This window comes from Schistocerca nitens, chromosome 12, assembly GCF_023898315.1.
Source record: "Schistocerca nitens isolate TAMUIC-IGC-003100 chromosome 12, iqSchNite1.1, whole genome shotgun sequence".
In the NCBI taxonomy this organism is placed as follows: Eukaryota; Metazoa; Arthropoda; class Insecta; order Orthoptera; family Acrididae; genus Schistocerca; species Schistocerca nitens.
Window position 1 is genome coordinate 189,147,727 of NC_064625.1, and position 22,318 is coordinate 189,170,044.

The 22,318-nt window shown below is 40.5% G+C and overlaps 1 protein-coding gene and 1 non-coding gene across 3 annotated transcripts; both read right to left on the bottom strand.

The window, feature by feature from the left end:
* Positions 1–2,213: 2,213 nt before the first annotated feature.
* LOC126215382 (ATP synthase lipid-binding protein, mitochondrial) lies at positions 2,214–10,454 on the bottom strand. 2 transcript variants are annotated; one of them, XM_049942077.1, is made up of 5 exons: positions 10,312–10,454; positions 9,939–10,011; positions 9,756–9,860; positions 9,410–9,515; positions 2,214–3,063 (listed from the first exon to the last, which is right to left on the bottom strand). In XM_049942077.1, the coding sequence occupies exons 1-5, from the start codon at positions 10,437–10,439 to the stop codon at positions 2,900–2,902; spliced, it is 576 nt and encodes a 191-aa protein (XP_049798034.1). In that variant the 5' UTR covers positions 10,440–10,454; the 3' UTR covers positions 2,214–2,899. The 2 variants fall into 2 exon arrangements, with proteins under 2 accessions (XP_049798034.1, XP_049798035.1); XM_049942078.1 differs by having other exon boundaries at positions 10,248–10,386.
* Positions 5,743–5,817, bottom strand: Trnas-uga (transfer RNA serine (anticodon UGA)). Its single transcript has one exon. It is a non-coding gene; the product is annotated as a tRNA-Ser (tRNA).
* Positions 10,455–22,318: the final 11,864 nt, after the last annotated feature.

Here is a 22,318-nt window from a genome sequence, read left to right on the forward strand (position 1 = left end):
GCTCAAATACATGTGACATTATTACTCCCTTTGCTAAGGAAATGTAATTAGTCTGTTTCAGTTTCTTAGCAATCATATTTTAGTTTTAATACACGTTTAATGCTGCTGACGGAGTCTACTTACATTTCTTAGTTTGGGAAGGTCCTTACACAAGGTTTTGCAATGTTCCTCCCCATTTATAGTTTCATAAATTGCAGCTGTGGTAGACAAACACACCGTACATTGCAATTCTGATAGACAATCACATACCATTATGTTTTAATTGGTACCTGACGTTGTCTATGAAACAACTTGGCACTGTACATGGGAGATGTCAGTTTTAAACAAATTAAATATTTTTGCTAGCCTTGATCTACTATTCACTTGAAAGGAAACACAAATTGTTTTAGAAATCTCTTATACAAGAGAAATAATCTAGCCACTTCTAGCCCTTCTGTGATGACTGGGAGCTGCAACAATGTTATTACATATCCTGACACTTGGACATTCTCTACAAGAGCTCACTAACAGTGTCTCCAACCATCTGTTATAAGCAGTTCCAGAGAAATGTGCCCTGATCCACCATTAAATAATTTCTCCAATCTGTGGGATGGCCAAAATTTTGAACTATTGTATCCACAGGACTATATACTTAATAGTGAATGCATTGACTAACAGGAGTTACTTTAGTGGGTAATGATCTTGTGCCACATTTTACATGAAAACAGTTTACAGCTCTATTGATACAGGTTTTTTTGCTTAAAAAAGAATATCGTTTCCCAACTGCACTGTGTTTTAACAAACAAGATAATCTGATTTCCATTGGTCACTGCCATAAGCAGAACAATTTTCTAACACAGTGAAGAGGTTTCAGTAAGCAAGTCTTTTGAGGGCCAGTCAAATGATATAGTTTTATTCCTACACAGAAGTTTTGGTTATGAGACCATCACTTGGTTTGTGTACATTTATTACCCAACCAAAATGTTATTGCATTTGGCCTAGCATGGCTATTACTATCAGAAACATGCCGTGATGTTCAGCAACGAGTACAGCAGGAGCTATGGATTGGCTGCCTTGTCTGCATGTTGCTCGGCAGGACATTCGTTTTGCTTATTCCAACTTTTTTCCCCCTAAAGGAATGTTTATTTACATTCCCCTCCAATGATATACACGAGTGGGAAACAAAAAGTTGACCAGTACAGTATGGTCAATTTCTTCCATTTACTTTTATAGTATTGTACTCCAGAGGTAGTTGATTACACCTTGACCAGGCATATTTTAACACTTAAAAAAAATTTTACACGATTACTCTCAATTGCACACAATATGTCTCTGTAGACACAGCACCTCCAGTGTATACTTCCGTCTCAATTGCTGTAGTTGTGTGGAAAAATGAAGTGTGAAAAGTGATAGTAATCTGTACAACAATTTTTACTAGGAAGCACTGCTGCGACATTTTAAATAAAGCCTTCAGCTTTTCAGATTACCTTCAACTATTTTCCTGAAAGGATTAGCCAACAAACCACAGGATTTTACTCTGTGTTGACTGTTTCACAGTCACATTTTGCTGGTATACATCTTAATTCAATTGTGTATTTATTCCTGATGTTTGCTCTGCAACTCAGATACTGTCCAAGTTCAAATCACATGACTCACTTATTTGTGCAATGAATACAAAAACCCAAAACTCCTACAAATAGCATAGATCCCAGCACAGCCAACTATTTCCTCATTCTCTACATTTGTTCACACTATGTATACATCTAACCACAATACTCATCCAACCAATGTCATAAAAGTTGAAAGTGTTATTGCTTGCCACACAGTTCTGGCAACTGCAGTTGTGTGCAACCTAGTTTTGTGCAAAGTTGACTTTAAATTTAAAGTATCAAATACACATTTTTTGTTGTGTACTAAGAAAATAAACTTGCCTTAATTTAAAAATTAGGGAAAATTTTCAAACAATGTTAAATTGCAGTTGAAAACATAAGCTACATCTTGAAAGTTTTGGCTTCATTTACTTAAAGATTTGCCACTTCTGTGAATCTCTCACTGCTTTGTTCAAAATTTTCAGATCACATTTACCATATACTGAAATTACGGAATTTGCCTCCTGCTCCACTGTAGCAGTTATCTTACCCCAGACCTCTAGTGTGAATCCAATAGTGTGTGAAAAGACTGAGGAGTAAAGGAATTGCAAAGACCAGTGCAGCCGATATAGATGAAACAAACCATAAACAAACAGAACAGTGTATTTTCACTTAACCATATTACATTATTTTGTTCCAACAGAACAACGATATATGCCTGCCAATTGTAGGAAAAAAATACGTACAACTGTTTACCTCTACAATCTTACACATGGTAAATAGGATTAACAAGTAAGGTTTGAAGAGGATGCAACATATATACAATCAGCTACCCATAAGTAAGAAACATTTCCTTTCCACTTTACTTCCATTTATGCTGTACAGTTTACACCATTCATTCAATTAAGGTGCTACAAAGTGCAAGAAATAAATATGACAAATTTCTATAACAATTCACGGGGTTTTATTTTTTAACAGAATTACTCTGAATTAATCATACTCGAAATGAAATACAATCTTTGTAGCTTACTATACAAGTTTCAGTCACTCCTACTTTCTGCAGCATTTTACACACACACAGCAGGCAGCTCAAGTTTTGCTATGTTGAGAGCAGACAACGGAGAAAAGTAGACAATGTTTACACAATGCCCCGAAAGGTGGTACAACTGTCCAGTTTTATGAAGAGCCCTCTTACACTGTCAGGGAGGGACATTGCTCCTTGCCACACCTTTCCCCAATGAATGCCTCTGTCCACTAGGTTCTCATCCCCTCTCCCTCCCTTTAAAGGGCATACCCCCATCGGCAGTGAGCAGGTGTGAACTAAAATGCACTTAAAATGCAAACAACAACAAGAAGGCCATCATCAAACAGAATAGCCCCATGGCCTCAGACAGGGCAAACCCCAGGATGGCATAGGAGAAAAGCTGCTGCTTAAGTGATGGATTTCTTGCATAACCGATGATTAGGGAGCCGAATACTGTTCCAATTCCAGCACCTGAAACAAGGAAAGACAATTTCTATTCACTTATTAGCACAGCAAGTTATCAAGAAGCTGCAAACAGTACTGTACAGGGATTTAATATATTTTAAGTGAAGGCTTAGCATATGGAGTTTGTCCTCAACTCAATACAACATTTATAAATGAGTAAAAGTGCCAAAATGGATGATATACATGCATACAAATACAAGATTTTAATGGTTTAATTATGGCTTTTCCTACATCATCAAGTGGCACACAGTCCAGGTAACCAATTTTGTTTGTTGCACATGCCAATACCAATTATTTGAATTGTGGAATTTTCATTGATGAACCATAGGAGTAAAGTTCTTTTCAACACAAAAGGTGATTTTAATTCGCATTTTTCATTGTATCCAGTAAGTGCATTTTCCATGTTATCTACAACTTTTTCCCAGGCAATAATTAAGGTGCTCATAATGTTGAGCATTTAGTAACATTGTATTTCTTGTCTTAATAATCATTGCTCCCACAGTGAAATTCTCAAAATGAACTCGAGATTTGCACTAATGTAAAGTAGGAAAATGTGTAGTGTTTACAAGTGAACACGTGAAAGTGTTTAAGATGTTTCAATCTACTATTTTAAACTTTTTGCCATATGACCAAATGTAATGTATGTATTTATTTATTTCAATAAAACTATTTCCTAGAAAATGTTATAATTTTAACCTAATTCTGAAATTTAGGAATTTCAATTTGTTACTATTTGTGTAACATCTTCCCCCACTAGCTACACAATGCCACTGTTTTGACAAACCTCAGTATGTGGTATGTAATAATGCTAACATCACTTTTTGGACATCCACCAAAGTTTGGGGAAGCCACATTTCATGGTGCTTTGATTACATTCAATGAAGCAGTTTGGCATGAACATGTCAATTTACAGTTTATTATTCTTCAGAGTACTGATACAAACCTTTTAGCCAATTTAGAAATTGGAACATTCTCACAAAATCTGAAAGGAACACATACTGGCCAAACTACATATTCTCGTATGGTAAAACAAAAATGCTTTACTTCCCAAACTGGGCATTTTTTATTACAAAAATCATTAGTAATAAGTATTACACATTAAGTCTTAAGGTTTTAGTTGTTAATATCACAGTCCATCAGTCTTTTTGAAGAGGAACACTAAAGACAGTCAAAGCTAGCTGAAATTATTCATTAGCTTTCAGAAGGCATATAACAATATGAATGCTATCATGAGACAGAATAATCCCATGGCTTCAGCAAGTGCAAAACCAAGGGTTGCATATGAAAATAACTGCTGCTTCAATGTAGGGTTTCTAGCATATCCCAAGATTAAACTACCAAAAACAACTCCAATACCAACACCTGAAAAAACCACCAGCATTATTAGTGACTTACAGTTACACATAACTATTGTTAATTATGTTATTTAAATACTATATTACTGGAGAAGAAACATTACACACACACACACACACACACACACACACACACACACACACAGAGAGAGAGAGAGAGAGAGAGAGAGAGAGAGAGAGAGAGAGAGAGAGAACAAACAAACAAACTGACTGGCCATCATGACATGTGATGTCCAGATACAACACAACAAAGATAGCTGTTAGTATATTAAGTTAGTTGGCTGCGTGTTCCATTGATCAATTGCATGGTACGGTAGCCGTTATGTGGAAAGTGTCAAGTGCACATATGAAAATATACAGTGTTAAAGATACATATTTCTGTTATTTACCCCATTCCCTTCAATGGCACAAAATGCCTATAGTACATATATTTATTCCTATTCAAGAATTCATCTATGGTATAGGAGTTGTAAAGTACAGGTAATATTTCAACAATTCACAATGCTATAGCAAACCAATGCTCTTACATTAACAAGCACACTGCAAGTTATTTACAGTTGCAGTTGAACACTACATTAACCACCCAATTCACAAAAAGCTAATAACTATCAATTCTGAATACCACTTGCCACTTCCTTCAACTGGTTCCAATATTAGTCTTACAGGACATAATATCCACCCTTAAGTAATGACCTACATAATATTTTCCAGTCTCTTGTGCTCAGAACAGTGACAGGAAATAATTCAAATCCTCACTCTCAATAACCTTATGAACACAGATCAGATGTGGTATTCTCACTTATCAAAAGTGCGGGGGAATCCACAAAAAGTTCATCATATCTGCAGTTCCGAGGTTATGTAATTTTGATACAGAATTTTAGAAGATTATTATAGCTGTTAATTCACTGAGATTTTTTTTTACACTTACTACAAACAAGAATTTTCCATGCACATTCATTTCAATGTTAAAGGCAATAAAGGCAATAACACCTTCAAATTTTTAAGTTACTTTAGACTTATCTAGTTACAAATCAATGCACTAAACCATATGGAAAGGTAAGAAACCTGACACACTGCCAACTACTTCCCCTTCCCAAATCACTGCTTTCATAACTGGAAATTAAGTTACTTCAGAACACTATGATTAAAGAAATTTATTAAATAACCTAGCTTACAGCCCCCCCCCCCCATGTCCATTCTCTCAAAATTACACTGATTTCCACTATGCACTATTTTGCAACTCTAAACATTATCTAACTTTCCAGAATGAGATTTTCACTCTGCAGCGGAGTGTGCGCTGATATGAAACTTCCTGGCAGATTAAAACTGTGTGCCCGACCGAGACTTGAACTCGGGACCTTTGCCTTTCAAGGGCAAGTGCTCTACCAACTGAGCTACCGAAGCACGACTCACGCCCGGTACTCACAGCTTTATTTCTGCCAGTACCTCGTCTCCTACCTTCCAAACTTTACAGAAGCTCTCCTGCGAACCTAGCACTCCTGAAAGAAAGGATATAGCGGAGACATGGCTTAGCCACAGCCTGGGGGAAAGGCAAAGGTCCCGAGTTTGAGTCTCGGTCGGGCACACAGTTTTAATCTGCCAGGAAGTTTCATTATCTAACTTTGCTCCATCTCAACCTTTAATGTAAAACTATATTAGTTCATCTGTACTTTGAACTCAATTTATATCTTTGCTCTTTTATATTATTGCATGCATATACTGCTCAACTGACGTGCACATTTGATTCGTGCAATGGGTTGTCATTTAATACTCTGGAGGGAATAAATCTGCACCCAAGGCAATACTGTAACATCAATACATTTTACAGATCAACAGAATACAGAAATAAGTTTCAAATATGCATTAAGTACTTTTAGTTTGCATCTGTATTCTTCCACACCCATGCTTTGTCTGGATTATTTTCTTTCTGCAGGAGAAAATTTACATGCAACCAAGAATTATAGTCTATGCTGTTCAGTAATTTCTCTGCAAAAACATTGAGAAGGGGGGGGGAGGAGGAGAGAGAGAGAGAGAGAGAGAGAGAGAGAGAGAGAGAGAGAGAGAGAGACTAGACAAAGCACCCAAATTAATAAGTGAAAGACCATCTCTCAAGACAATGCCATATTATTGCACTGGCAATCCAGTTAACACTTCTGTTGTCAAGAAATCAAGCTATGTCACATTTCATCTCAACTTTTGCGGACAAGTTAAAGATATGGAAGAGTGCTGAAGACTGAGTGAACCAACTCTGAACTTTCAGAGGCAGTGGTGCACACCAAAATTAAGATTTATCCCATAAACACAGGCTCTAAAAGCAAATACCTTAAAAACTGAGAACTTTTTTTTCAGTGGAGATGTGTTTCAAAATACTGAGCAAGTTCTCATAGCCCTTACAATATGCACTGTTTTAGCACACACTTCATGGATTATTTTGGCCCCATGGCAACCACTGAAAGTTTGTTGGTGGAAATCAGGTTAACTGTACACCAAAAATACATCTTAAGAAGTCCTTTAAATAGTTCAAAACCATTTTTGACATTTACACTTGTCACAAGGAAGCTCTAGAGTTATTTTTCAAACACCTGCAAATTAATATTTTATTTAATATTTGTAAAGTCTCAATTCATGCCTTACATGGCATGAGCATGTGACTATGGTTAACACTTATCCCCAGAAGTTTAAGCTATATTCTTATCTCCTTACCAAATACATGGTGATCTTTTTCTCAGTCAATTATTTTGATAGTTGCAATGACTGGTAATTATTGGGTTACTAAATCTAATGAAAACTCCTGCAGGTAGAACTAGGATCATTTTTCTCGATTTATATCAAGCTTTCTGATTGGATTAATAGTTTCCATATCTGACAACTTTTTGATGCTTAACAATATCACATATTAATGCAAAGGTTGGAATGAGGCCTAAAGTGCTTCTTTAGCATGGTCCTATTGAAGCAGTGTGCCTTTGCTGCCTCCTGATCTTTGAACTGACTGACCCAGCTGGCTATAATGGGACTATGGGGCTAATTGATTAACAGGGACTCCAAACCAAGGTGCAACTTTGTATTATTTTTACGTTAAACACTATAAGAGGTTAAGTCATTCTTGACATCTGAGGACTGCCCAGGGATGAAATCAGTCTTTTTGATCTGCATTCAAGCACTTCACTGATCAGTGTTACAGAGATGCTTTGGGAATCCCTGTTGGGAAGGTGACATTTTCGAGAAACACTATTGCGAAAATTTAGAGAACGAGCATTTGAAGCTGTCTGCCAAAGGATTGCACTGTTACCAACATACAATGCATGTAAGAAGCTTAAAGAAATGAGAAATTGGGGCTAATAAAGGCAAAAAGTTTTTTCCTCACTATTTGCAGGTGGGACAAGAAAGGAAATAAGTAGTGGTATTGGGGACCCTCCACTATGCACTATACAGTAGCTTGTGGACTATGTACATTTATCTAAAAAGGCAGACGATAAATTTATGTTCAACAGCATTATTACCATTGCTGATCACAAGACATTCAAGCAACACAGCAGGGATAACAAAGTTCTTCGTAGAGATATTTAGTGTCACTTTAAGGCCTGACGACATGGGACATTAAGAAAGGAAACTAAATTCTGACATCTAATAGAGGTCACATGGATAGTTAAAATGTTCAGCAGCAAAAATTAAAGTAGTAAGTAAGAAACATGTTCCTTTCATCATACTGTAGGGGGAGATGTCCACCTTTACATCAGTGTATTTTGTACTACATTTTCTAAACTAATAGACCAGTATCTACAACTACAGGACATTAATAACTAGTAAGACCTATCAGAACAAAAGTGATCATTCAAGCATTTTGTATTAGTGATGCCTTCATAATTTCAATTGTAATGAGACTAATCTGTGGAGTAGGTCAAGATCCAGCTCAAGAATGAATATTAGGTGAATGACCTAAATTAATAAAAAATAGTTTGTCTCAACAGAAAGATTTGAAGTGTAACCAGATGTCTGCCCAAGTATACAAACAGTTAAAAAAGAAACTGCACTGTACATTCACAAAAGCCGTTTTCATCTTACATCTTACATCAACCATAGAAAATTTGAGAGCATACACTAAAAACTTACTCAAAGTCAACAGTAAATAAATACCCAAGTAGAATATTACTCTCCCACACATTCATCACATCCTGGGCTAAATTGCCTTACGAGTCCAAATGGGAATGAAATGTTGACTATATTTAAATGTTTTATAGAGAAACTGACAGCAATTTTTGGGCCCTCAGAAGTAGCGAGAATATGCCAGTGGCAGAGTAGTCTGAATTGAGTTGTGATGAATATCACCTCACAAATTGCACTAAAAATGCTGGCCACAGAAGTTTCCAAAAGGACAGCAGCTGTAGCCTCCACTGGAAAGTGTCCCAGGCCAATTAAGCTACTGCCCTCCCACCATTTCTGTTCTCCTGCACCCCATTATAGGTTCACCCTTCAAGAGTATTATCGGCCCTTTCTCAGACCTTCCCGGGGCAGGTGAGTAACAATGTACTCTGCATGTAGACCCCTGATGTGAGCTTACCACTGGCTTTCTCAGCTTTACTTCATTCATCACAGGGCATGAAAGTGATTAGTTAGAACAAGTGTTTTTACAAGATTGCATGACAAGCTGTAATAAATTTAAGATCTGCACAAATCTTAGACAATAGCTAACAGCTCCTGTTGGAAAGTTCAACATCTTTTTACACAAAACATTGAGCAACATTTTCAAGACACTTTCTTCACAGCTTACAATATTTTCCTCATCTTTGACAGCCCAAGATTATATTGAGGAACTACAGCAAAAGTATGTTTGCTTCACTCTTAAAAAACCGGAAACCACCTGTGTATGGTTGAAGACTGTACCTCCGACAAACTGCGATTTACTGAAGTGTGTGAAAATCTTGTTGGATTACTTGGAGCAGCTCCATCTCAAGATACAAGAAGCTTAAAGAAGGTATTCTAAATAAAAGTAAACTTACCTGAACCTGCAACACCTACAGTGGCAGCTCCTGCCCCAATGAACTTTGCAGCAGAGTCAATGTCTCTCGTTGCAGTTGTGGTCTGGAAGTTTCGCACTGCTGGAAGCTGAGGAATAAAATATGAAATGGTCTGTATAATCATCACAATAGCAACATTCTAGTTAACAGAACATGATCCTCCTAAAATTATTCAGAGCCGTCTTTATATTCACCAAAGAAACTGAAAAATAGGTAGATCCCACACGAACTTTGGAAACTACCCGTTTTTATCATTCTTGCCAACGATTTCATATCTACGCATTAACAGACCTCCTGAACAATAACACAAGCAACTATAATTTCTTACCAGGCTAATCGATGGTGACGCCGGTGCATTCTGCAATAAGGGGCTGTGGCTGTTAACAGCTATGCTGCTGATAGGTCGGATGTAGGATCGTGCTCCACTCACAAGCTAAAATAGTAAAAATGTATTAGAGATTATGTTGAAACGTCTACAGTATTACATAACTTTTTTACGCTAATAACTTACAGCAGTCCTGGCAGCAGGAGCGATCAGTCGTGCACAAGCGAACATTTTTGAAATTTGTGGTGTTGGCCAAAACCTGTAAGGAAAAAAAAAATTACCTGTAGAATCTTGACAAAACCATTCACATGAACTCTTAAAATTGGAACATGTAGACAAACGGCAGCAAATAACTGAACACACCGGCCAAGGAAAATGGCGAGACTTAATTCGAAGGTCTGGTGATGATTATATATCGCTACACAATCTAGTTTTCTTATTTACACTATGTAAAGAGTTTTACCAAATCCTCTGTCACATTTAACAACTACATACCTACTGCAAACCAGCTAATTCCTTCCTATTTCCTTCCCGACTTACTACCGACCTCACAACTTACCAGCGCGCAGAGTGAAGGAGGAACCGACCTTGGTTGCTTCTAAAACCCGAATGGCCGATGGGAAACGGAATGGCGCTCCTTCTATATGGAGCACTACGTCGTTTCCGTTGTGGCTCCACCTTTTCCATCACTAAATTTATCGACCTCAACACGTCTTCCGGCGAATTTCTAATCATATTAGCAATTTTAGTGCAATAATATAATGAATTAGAAAGGTTTAAACAGTACATAAGAGAAAATATCTCGCTCTTTTCGTGAATATTTGTGTAAATATATTTGTCATCGAGATTTGTTAAAAAAGAAGTGCAACGAAATGAATTTGAGTCACTTTGTTTAATTCAGCGTTCTGCGTTCAGCACATCTGCACATGTGTCTCGTTCTCGTAAATTGCATGTAGTAGCGTAGCGTGCCTGAAATTGCAAATATAATGTTCAAAGATCGATTAGTTTTATGACGACGCCATCCAGGTTTCGTTCATGAAATACTACTTAGAAGTTAATGACAAACACCAAAAATCGCGTTACTTCAGTTATGAACCTATTTATCGTCTGTAGCCCCGGTATTTGAAAGAGTTACGTTGTAAATAGAGAGATTCCGCAAATTAAACAAACAAGTTGCAATAGATTTTAAGAGCGGATGTTAGGTTACATATTAGTGTATATATCGCGCTTATAATGGAATACAACTTTTTATCTTGCACCTATTTCTTGAAACATACTAGCTCATACATATTTTCGAACCATTTACACAGAAGTGCTAAACCATTAAGGTAATACATGCAGAGAATGTAAAACTTTGAAAGAAGTGTTCTCTTTTCAGTCGTACCGATAGTGTATCGGTTCGCCCTTGAATCGCTTCAGATTTTTGGGTATTATGTTCAACTTGCTTATTGTGGTTTAGATAAAACAAAAATAAAATGCTTTAGAATAAGGAATCCGCTACGGCTAGAGTCTGTAAGCAGAATGTGCTCAGCTTCCCGGTGCCTAGCCACGTTGACATTCCATCTTCTCATATTTTCTTCTCAGCCGCTGGGACCGATAGTGTTGGATAGTTCGTCACATTATTCCAAATAGAGACTTCACAGTCTGTAATCATTTTGACTTGATTCTTATTTATGTATTTGTGTGTCGTACTTATGTCTGCAAGGTCTTTACTATAGAACTTGAACCGTAAGGGTCCTAACAGACATCCTTGGTGCACATCTGTTGTTTGTTCTACATCTGATGATGATACTACATCTGAGGTAACGTGCTAAATCTTCCCAACCAAAAAGTCGTCATTCTACTCACAAATTTCACTTGATACACAATTTGATGGTATTTTTGACAGTAAACGTACTTGTGGTGCTGAGTCAAAAGATTTTTGGAAATCAAGAAATACTGCATCTACTGTATTGGCTTGATCCAAAGTTTTCAATTTGTCGTGTTAGGAAAGTGTGTGTTAGGTTTCACAAGACTGATGTTTTTGAAATCCATGCTGGCTGGCATTGAGGTGGTCATTCTTTTCAAGATACCTCATTATGTTTGGGCACAGAATATGCTCCAAGATTCTATTACAAATTGATGTCAAGGATATTTGATGGTAGTTTTATGGATCACTTCTAACACACTTCTTGTTGACAGGTGTGACATATGCCTCTTCCAAGAACTGAGCACGTTTTTTTTAGTCAAGGGATCTAAGATAGATTGTAGTCAGAAGAGGGGCTCCCATAAATTCAGCATAGAATCTCATACAAATTCCATCAGACCCTGGAGCTTTGTTCAGTTTTAACGATTTAAGCTGTTTCTCAACACCAACGACACTAATACTTATTTCATTCTTCTTTTCAGTGCTGTGAGGATTAAATTCTGACAATTCTCCTTGGTTTTCCTTTGTAAAGAAACATTTGAAAACAGGGTTAAGCTATTCAGCATTTGCTGTACGAGCATAAATTTCAGTTCCTTTCTCATTTGGTAAGGACTGGAAAATAACTTTGATGCCATTAACAGTCCTTACATATAACCAGAATTTTTTTCGAGATCTGTAAAAGATCACTTGACAATATTCTGTGGTAGTAATTGATGGCATCGTGCATTGCTCTCTTGACAGCCAAATATGTTTCATTCAGCACCTCTCTATCTACAGCCCTACACGTTTACACCTATTTCGTAGTAATCTCTGTTATTTAGAAGTTTGGTTATAGTGACTGTCTACCACAAAGGGTCCCTCCCACTGTGAACTGTTCTCTTGGGTACATATCAATTCAGTGCATCATCAACTATTATTTTAAACTTGAGCCATAGTTCCTCTACATACTCCTTTCCTGTGCTGAAAGTTTAAAGTTTCTCATTGAGACATGACACTACTTGTATTTTACCTAGTTTACTGAACATGTATATCTTTCTGCTTGTTTCAGTTGTCCTTTGTACTTTGGTAATTATTGCATTCACAACTGCTTTATAGTTATAGTTTTGATGTGGACATCTTGGAAGAGGTCAGGTCTATTGCTTATCATTACATCCAGTATAATTCCTTCATGAGTGAGGTTCCTAACCATCTGTTGTAGGTAGTTTTCAGAGAAGGCATTTAATAAAATGTCAGGATGTGTTCTCTCTCCCACCATTAACAAAACTGTAATTTTCCCAGTAAAGTGTTGGATGATTAAAGCCTCCACTGATGATTACAGTACGATTGGGGAACTTAACATGCAAGTGAAATGAAATTTTCTCTGAAGTTTTTGGTTACATCAGGAGGTGAGTTTGGTGGGCGATAGAAGGATCCAATTAACATTTTACGCCCACCCCTGATATTGAGTCTTGCCCAAACAGTCTCACAGACAGGTTCAATTTCTATCTCAGTGGATTTGAGAAGAGTGTCAAATACAAGCATGTGAAATGAAGTTCCTAAGGTCAGCTCTACAAAAAGCTAGGAGAGACCTGCAGGTGATTACAGAGGATAGGATGAGTGCTTCGAGACTGAAGTGGTTCGGTCATGTGAGGCGAATGCACCCGACTCGAACTCCACGCCAGTATTTGGAGATGGAGGAACCAGGAAGAACACCAACTGAGTTGCCTAGAAAGAGATGAACAGACCAGGTTAAGGAAGATCCCAAGAGGAGAGAAGTAACGTGGGATGTAGTGGAGAGGGAAAAGCTATACCAGGACACAAACCAATGGAGGCATATTGTTCACAAAGTTCCTACCCGGCTTACTGGAAGGCAATCTCGATGATGATGATGGATTTGAGTTACTTCTCTACTCCGACAAACACACCACCTCTTTTTCCCATTTACCCATCCTTTCAATATACACTTTCAACCAGCTTACAATATAATACAATTGTTTTTGATAAAGTTATTATTATATTTCTTTATTAATTTTTGTTTGTCATTCATTCAAGGATCATCTCTGAGTGATATCAGATTTGTGAAATTAGGGTCAAGGCATCCCTTATGGCCAGCTTAAGGGAAATTCAAGATAGACTTCGTTTACTACAGAAAAAAAAATTACAAATTACTTCAAAAAATCATATGTATTGTTTTGAAGTCTGTGCATTACTATTATATAGGAATAAATGTTTGAAGTTTTAAAACAAAAGTATAAAGAAAACACTATATGAAATTGTTTATTTCACCAGTTTTGGCCATATTGCATCTAACTATGGCCAGTCATGTTCCCACTTTCGGCCACTGCATTTTATAATCAAGTGGGCTTCAAGTAATTGTAGAACCAATCTGCTAGCAAGTAATTTATTTGTTGTGCAAGCACATAAGAAAGCAAACCTGTATTAAGTGGATAAAAGCTACAGCAGTTGACTGCAACAGGAAAACAGTTGGCAAAAAGTATTGCAATAATTGGCCTAGAAACAATCTACGATTAATTTCCCTTTAGAACTCAGAAAAAGAAGGTTTTATCTATATTAAAAACTCTTTTGGGCTCATTTAATATATCCTTATCATTTAGAGTTTTAGATAGATCTACTTCCTTAAAAGAAAGCTTTTCTATCACTCCAGGTTGATGGTTTTGCAATACAGCCTTTGTTGTTGTTGTGGTCTTCAGTCCTGAGACTGGTTTGATGCAGCTCTTCATGCTACTCTATCCTGTGCAAGCTTCTTCATCTCCCAGTACCGACTGCAACCTACATCCTTCTGAATCTGCTTAGTGTATTCATCTCTTGGTCTCCCTCTACGATTTTTACCCTCCACGCTGCCCTCCAATACTAAATTTGTGATCCCTAGATGCCTCAGAACATGTCCTACCAACCGGTCCCTTCTTCTCGTCAAGTTGTGCCACAAACTCCTCTTCTCTCCAATTCTATTCAATACCTCCTCATTAGTCATGTGATCTACCCATCTAATCTTCAGCATTCTTCTGTAGCACCACATTTCGAAAGCTTCTATTCTCTTCCTGTCCAAACTATTTATCGTCCATGTTTCACTTCCATACATGGCTACACTCCATACAAATGCTTTCAGAAACGACTTCCTGACACTTAAATCTATACTCGATGTTAACAAATTTCTCTTCTTCAGAAACGCTTTCCTTGCCATTGCCAGTCTACATTTTATATCCTCTCTACTTCGAACATCATCAGTTATTTTACTCCCTAAATAGCAAAACTCCTTTACTACTTTGTGTCTCATTTCCTAATCTAATTCCCTCAGCGTCACCCGACTTAATTCGACTACATTCCATTATCCTCATTTTGCTTTTGTTGATGTTCATCTTATATCCTCCTTTCAAGACACTGTCCATTCCATTCAACTGCTCTTCCAAGTCCTTTGCTGTCTCTGATAGAATTACAATGTCATCGGCAAACCTCAGAGTTTTTATTTCTTCTCCATGGATTTTAATACGTACTCCAAATTTTTCTTTTGTTTCCTTTATTGCTTGCTCAATATACAGATTGAATAACATTGGGGAGAGGCTACAACCCTGTCTCACTCCCTTCCCAACCACTGCTTCCCTTTCATGTCCCTCGACTCTTCTAACTGCCATCTGGTTTCTGTACAAATTGTAAATAGCCTTTCGCTCCCTGTATTTTACCCCTGCCACCTTTAGAATTTGGAAGAGCGTGTTCCAGTCAATATTGTCAAAAGCTTTCTCTAAGTCTACAAATGCTAGAAACGTAGGTTTGCCTTTCCTTAATCTTTCTTCTAAGATAAGTCATAAGGTCAGTATTGCTTCACGTGTTCCAATATTTCTACGGAATCCAAACTGATCTTCCCCGATGTCAACTTCTACCAGTTTTTCCATTCGTCTGTAAAGAATTCGCGTTAGTATTTTGCAGCTGTGACTTATTAAACTGATAGTTCGGTAATTCTCACATCTGTCAACACCTGCTTTCTTTGGGATTGGAATTATTATATTCTTCTTGAAGTCTGAGGGTACTTCAGCTGTCTCATACAGCCTTAGAACTTCACAAATCTGCCTCTTCAACACCTTTTTTCACAGATACATAGAGATTTTCCATAGTAACATGTTGGAATATCCCAGAACTAAGTCCATCAACATTTTTTTGTTTTTTCGCCCTCCTGAGTCACAATGTGGGCCACAGTGTCCAGTAGATTCTTAATGTTCTTGGACCATTCTCCAACTTGGCTTGCAGTAGCAACTTCTGATCCCTGAACAATAGCCTCCAGTGCATTTTTAAGTTTGCTGAAAGACTACTGATGTCTTCTGTTTTTTTGCTTGGTTCAAAAACCTTGAGTTAAAAAATGTTACATTTTCATAATTTGTACTGCTTATTTCAGTATGTTGCGAGGATTCATAAATTATTATGCGAGCAATGTTTAGGTGAGACTATTAATTAGGTCCATGTTGACAGAAAAATACCAGAAATGTTGCAAATGAGCCTCCTTAAAATTAGAGTTGTTAGAAAGCACACCAAATCTGTATTATTGATGTTTTGTATAAATTTTTGAAAGTGACCAGAACAGGACACACATACGTTTGTGTGTCTACTTATGGCCACAAGCATAACAGGGAACAAAGACTAAATGTTGATCTGTTAACGGCGATAGAAGTTTACTGGTGTGGTTTTTAGGTGTATCATATTTAACTTGTAGAAAATGAAATTGTTAAGTTTATCCGTACCTCCTAGCCAATTAAGTTTCTTCTGATGATTTATTTAAATGTGTAGAATAGGGAAAACCAAAAACTTGCAAAATTATGACTCTAAACAAAGAAATGCTTCTATATATAATTGAATGGCACATTTCATGATGTTTATGGTAATCTGTTGTAAGATTGGGCAGTATTTAAAAGAAGCTTAAAAATTCACTAATTACACCAAATGACCATAAGTGGGGTAGTGGCCAAAACAGGAGCCTTGTCTCTAATTCAGTGCAAATCCATAGATCAAAATATATAACACACAATACACAACATAATTTATGAGGATAGAGTAAGTAGCCTTTGGGGGTAGGACAGGTGGTTTGCCGTGGCCGTATTAAGGAACTATCCCGGCATTTGCCCTAGCAGGAAAACCATGAAAAAGCCAAAACATTTCAGGTAACTTGCAATATAAAACATAGTTTCGTTATTCAGGGCTGCACATGCTGTGGACACCTGCTAATCATTCCTGGACTGTTTTCGGATACCTTCAATGTAAAGCTTGGTGCCACTCTCCATTGTGGCACACACTAAGCCACCCACTGACGTCTCGTGGACTGTGCCTCTTGTCTCAAATCCGGGCTCCAGTCTCACCCTATTCATCTATGTGCCTTTGTCCACCTCAAGAAGTAAATCAACAGACATTACTGTCATGCATTTTAGGTCTTAACATGGATTCCTTGTGAAAGCAGTAAACCGTAATCATATACTGAAGTGCAACCAGGTGGTGGTGTATCGCTTTTCATTACTGTATGATACTCTGTGGCCTTAGACAAGGAGGAACATTCGATACGTGTCATCGGCTTTGGCCTGTGGTGTAGGAAACGTGACAAACGGTGTAAATGACATGAAGACCATAACATATTACCAGTATCAATTTTTAAAAAATCTGACTAAGCTACAGGTCAGCATGTCACCACAACCAGGTTTTTCTTTTCTTTTTACCCAATAGTTGTCTTCACCAACTTACAAACATCCTGACCTAGACCTCAGGCTAAGATACAAATCAATGTGTCTTCACTAACAAACAACAAAACTGTGAATAAACACAGCAAAATGTGACATGACAGTGGCCATTGACATTATGCTGCTGGTCAAAGCTGATGGTTGTAACTACTGTACTCTATTAGTCTTAGTGTGGCGCAAAAAGGAGTGAAATATCCAGCTATAAAAGTTGTTGACCTTCACCTCTATGCAGTAAAGATTTTAATTTCATGGATAATAAAAATAACTTCAAACACAAACTGATATCATATATCTTTGACCAGCTTCTGCTTCACTAACATACTGATCACTGACAAGTCACCATAAGCACTAAGAACTTAGTAACAGAACCTCTAGTATGCAATATATCATATCAGCATACTTTGTCTATATTCATTCACTTATTAGTTATGGCAGATGTTTTGGGGACGGGGGGGGGGGGGGGGGGGGGAGAGAAACATTCCAGCTATCAGGATGCAGAACAGAGCAATATGTATCATTAATGACCACTGCCTCAGATGCTTTAAAATTCTGGAAACATTAACTCTCCCTTTTAAATATATATTTCAGAGTCTAATATATGTAAAAAATATTGACTACTACCTTAAAAATTATTTAGTATATTATTATAAAACTAGAAACAGCTATAATTTGCACCTGTACAGAAAAAATAAAGTTAAAACTTTGTAGAGTTTTCTGTACAATGCCATCAAATATATATATAAAAGTTTTTATATGGTAATGGAGTACCTGAATTAAAACAGATTACCTAATTTAAGAAGTACTGCATTATAATATATACAGAAATAATAAATAGCTAAGACTAAAAAGCAGATGATGTAGTTAGATGAAAAGAAAATTCATTGACAGCCGCTGTGTAAGAAATTAATTTTTATCTGTTAATTTTTCAATATTTTGAATGACAAAATTCATATAAGGTTTTTTTTTCATAGAGTAATAAAGAAATCACTGTCAATAAATAAAAACACACACACACACACACACACACACACACACACACACACACACACACACACACACACACACACACACACACAGAGACAGAGAGAGAGAGAGAGAGAGAGAGTCAGTCCTCTGCTCTAACTCATGGTGTCATCTGGAAGCGGTATGGAGTGGCATTGAGCCAGCACACCGCTCTCCCAGTCATTGTCAGCTTTCCTCCCCCTGCAGGTTCGGGGGTTAGACTAGGCCCGCGGTATTCCTGATGTCGTAAGAGGCGACTAAAAGGAGTTTCAACCGTTTCGGCCTTCCATGTGATGGTCCCCCTTGGGGTTTGACCTCCATTTTTCAAAATTCTACAGAAGTACGAGCCTTTTGGGGAAGGACGCCTTACGTGGTGTACCACTGGTCCTCAGTGCACTATGACCTTGGCACTCAGCATTGTACCGGCGTTGTAACCATACCCATTCTTCCTCAAATTGGGCCTAAACTCCTGATGGGTTGTACACGTTACGCCCATAGTGCGTCCCCATCTGCACCTACGATCATGATGGACTTTCCATGGCACCAGAAATCCAGCACGGTAGCCAGCCCATTGTGGTGGGGTCGTCATGTACCCTCTAGGTTGTAGCCCCCTGACAACACAGGGATCGTACTGCCGATACCTGAGCTGCACCCTCCCCACGTCGGCCAAGGAGTAGATGCCCGTCTCCATGGGGCATCAGGACTCCCGGCAACGGTCATCCTGCCAGGTGGCCCTTGCTGAGGCTGGGTGGCGCCCGTGGGGAGAGCCCCTGGTCGGAGTGGGTGGTATCGGGGCGGACGTTTCACAGATGAAACGTCAACACGTATCAGGTCGCTCTGCGGCCGAGTCTTTCAAAAGGAAAGGTACTGTTTCTAGTTCTGGTTCTCCTGCCCTTTCCCCCTTGGCCACTCCCTGGGAGGAGGGACAGGCCCGCCGGCTTGGGGCGAAGTACTTCCCCCGCTATTTGGTCTGTTCTCGAACCGATGGGGGGACGTTCGCCACCTCCCAGCCCATGTTCTTTGTTCAGCACATTGAGGACATCTTCGGGGAAATCGAGGCTCTCAGTAAGATGCGTTCGGGGTCCGTTCTTATAAAGACCACCTCCGCCACACAGTCGGCGGCGCTCCAGGCGTGCGACTGCCTAGGGGACATCCCAGTGTCCATTGTCCCGCATCTGGCACTAAATAGGACGCAGGGGGTTATTTTTCATCGGGACCTCCTGCTGCAATCTGATTAGGAGCTCAGGGCCAACCTGGAGCGCCGAGGCATGCATTTCGCCTGGCGAGTCCAGCGCGGCCCCAAAGACCGTCGCATCGACACCGGGGCCTTTATCCTCGCCTTCGAGGGGGACGTTCTCCCGGAGAAGGTAAAGGTGATGTGCTACCGGTGCGACGTGCGACCTTACGTCCCGCCTCCTATGCACTGTTTTCGGTGTTTGCGCTTTGGGCACATGTCGTCACGGTGTGAGGCTGAGCCCCCTTTGTGGCGATTGTGGACGTCCTCTTCATGAGGAACATACATGCACCCCACCACCTCGGTGCATTAATTGTCCTGGCATCCACTCGCCTAGATCCTCAGACTGCCCCACATATCAGAAGGAGAAGAAGATACAAGAACTCAGAACTTTGGATCGGCTCTCTTATTCTGAGGCCAGGAAGAAGTATGACCGCCTCCATCCCGTGCCGTTGACCACTTCGTTTGCCTCAGTTGTGTCCACTCCTTCCGCGGTATCCTCACCCCTATCCTGTCCCCCCTCCGCCTCCTCCCCCCATCCGGGGTCTCTGCCTCCGCCTCCCAAATCCCTCCCTTCCAAATCCTCCTCCCTCGTGGCCCCCGCCCCCTCTGCCCCAGGGGCCACCCTTCCTCCTCCTCCCCCCCCCCCCCCCCGCCGCCTGAGAAGCGATCCTCTTCTCAGGCGTCCATCAGGGAAACGTTCCGGACCTCAGCTTCCGAGGTCCGGCGTTCCAAAATGGACCCCGCGCATGAGGACCTTCTTCGGGTCCAGCCCACCATCCCTGTGCCTTCTCGGACTTCCAAGAAGGCCTCCAAGAAGAAGTCTCTATCCCCCTCTCCACCCCGGCGCGTTTCGTCTGACGCTCCATCCGTGAGTCGCTGCTCCCGGCCGTCCTCAGTTTCGCCGGGACGCTCTGCTGCCAGGCGCTCAGCTGGCCTCTCGTCGGCAAATGATGCTGCCCCTCCTACATAACCAGGGACAGCGGCCGCAGCTGGCGACGACTCGATGGAACAGGATCCGCCTCCTGCCGGTTGTAGCGTTGTTCCCTCGAAACCTGGCCCTCCGCGGCCGTCGAGGTGACCAGCTCTTCCCCCGTCTCGTTCCCCCTCTTTTTTGACTAGCGATGGCCTTGTTACATTGGAACATAAGAGGTATTCGATCTAATCGGGAGGAATTACAACTGCTCCTCCACCTGCACTGTCCGCTCGTCCTTGGTCTCCAGGAAACCAAGTTGCGCCCGACTGACCGTATTGCCTTTACCCACTATACCTCGGAGCGGTATGACCTAACCCCTTTGGACGGTATCCCAGCTCATGGTGGGGTCATGTTGCTCGTTCGGGACGATGTCTATTACCATCCCATCCCATTGACCACCCCACTCCAAGCAATAGCTGTCCGTATTACGCTTTCTGCTTTTACTTTTTCAGTTTGTACCATCTATACTCCATCGTCATCTGCTGTTAGTCGGGCTGACATGATGCACCTGATCGTTCAGCTTCCCCCGCCGTTTTTATTGTTTGGCGACTTCAATGCCCATCATCCCCTTTGGGGCTCTCCTGCATCCTGTCAAAGAGGCTCACTCTTGGCGGATGTCTTCAACCATCTCAATCTTGTCTGCCTCAATACTGGCGCCCCGACTTTCCTCTCGGACTCTACTCATACCTACTCCCACTTGGACCTCTCGATCTGTTCTACCACTCTTGCCCGTCGGTTCGAGTGGTATGTCCTTTCTGACACCTATTCGAGTGACCACTTCCCCTGTGTCGTTCATCTCCTGCACCACACCCCATCCCCACGTCCTTCGAGCTGGAACATACCGAAAGCTGACTGGGGACTTTACTCCTCCCTGGCGACCTTTCCGGACCACGATTTTCACAGTTGTGACAGTCAGGTCGAATACCTCACGGCTGTTATCATCAATGCTGCCGAACGTTCCATTCCTCGTACTACCTCTTCTTCACGTCGCATTTCCGTCCCTTGGTGGAACGAGGCTTGTAGAGACGCTATCCGTGCTCGACGACGTGCTTTACGCACCTTTCGCCGCCATCCTACGTTGGCGAATTGTATTGGATACAAACGACTCCGAGCGCAATGCCGTAGAGTCATCAAAGACAGCCTAAAAGCTTGTTGGGCCTCTTTCACCAGCTCCTTTAACAGTTTTACTCCCTCTTCTGTCGTATGGGGTGGCCTGCGCCGGCTGTCGGGCATTAAGGCCCACTCCTCGGTACCTGGCCTGACCTCAGGTAATGAGGTCCTCGTTGATCCTGTGGCTGTCTCCAACGCCTTCGGCCGGTTTTTCGCGGAGGTTTCAAGCTCCGCCCATTACCACCCTGCCTTGCTTCCCAGGGAAGAGGCAGAAGAGGCTCGGCGACCTTCCTTCCACTCGCTGAATCTGGAAACTTATAATGCCCCCTTTACTATGCGGGAACTCGAACGTGCGCTTGCACTGTCCCGGTCCTCTGCTCTGGGGCCAGATGCCATTCACGTTCAGATGCTGGCACACCTATCTCCGGCGGGCAAAAGCTTCCTTCTTCGTACCTACAATCGCGTCTGGACCGAAGGTCAGGTCCCCGTGCGTTGGCGTGACGCCGTCGTTGTTCCTATACCCAAACCCGGGAAGGATAGACACCTTCCTTCTAGTTACCACCCCATTTCTCTTACAAGCTGTGTCTGTAAGGTGATGGAGCACATGGTTAATGCTCGGTTAGTTTG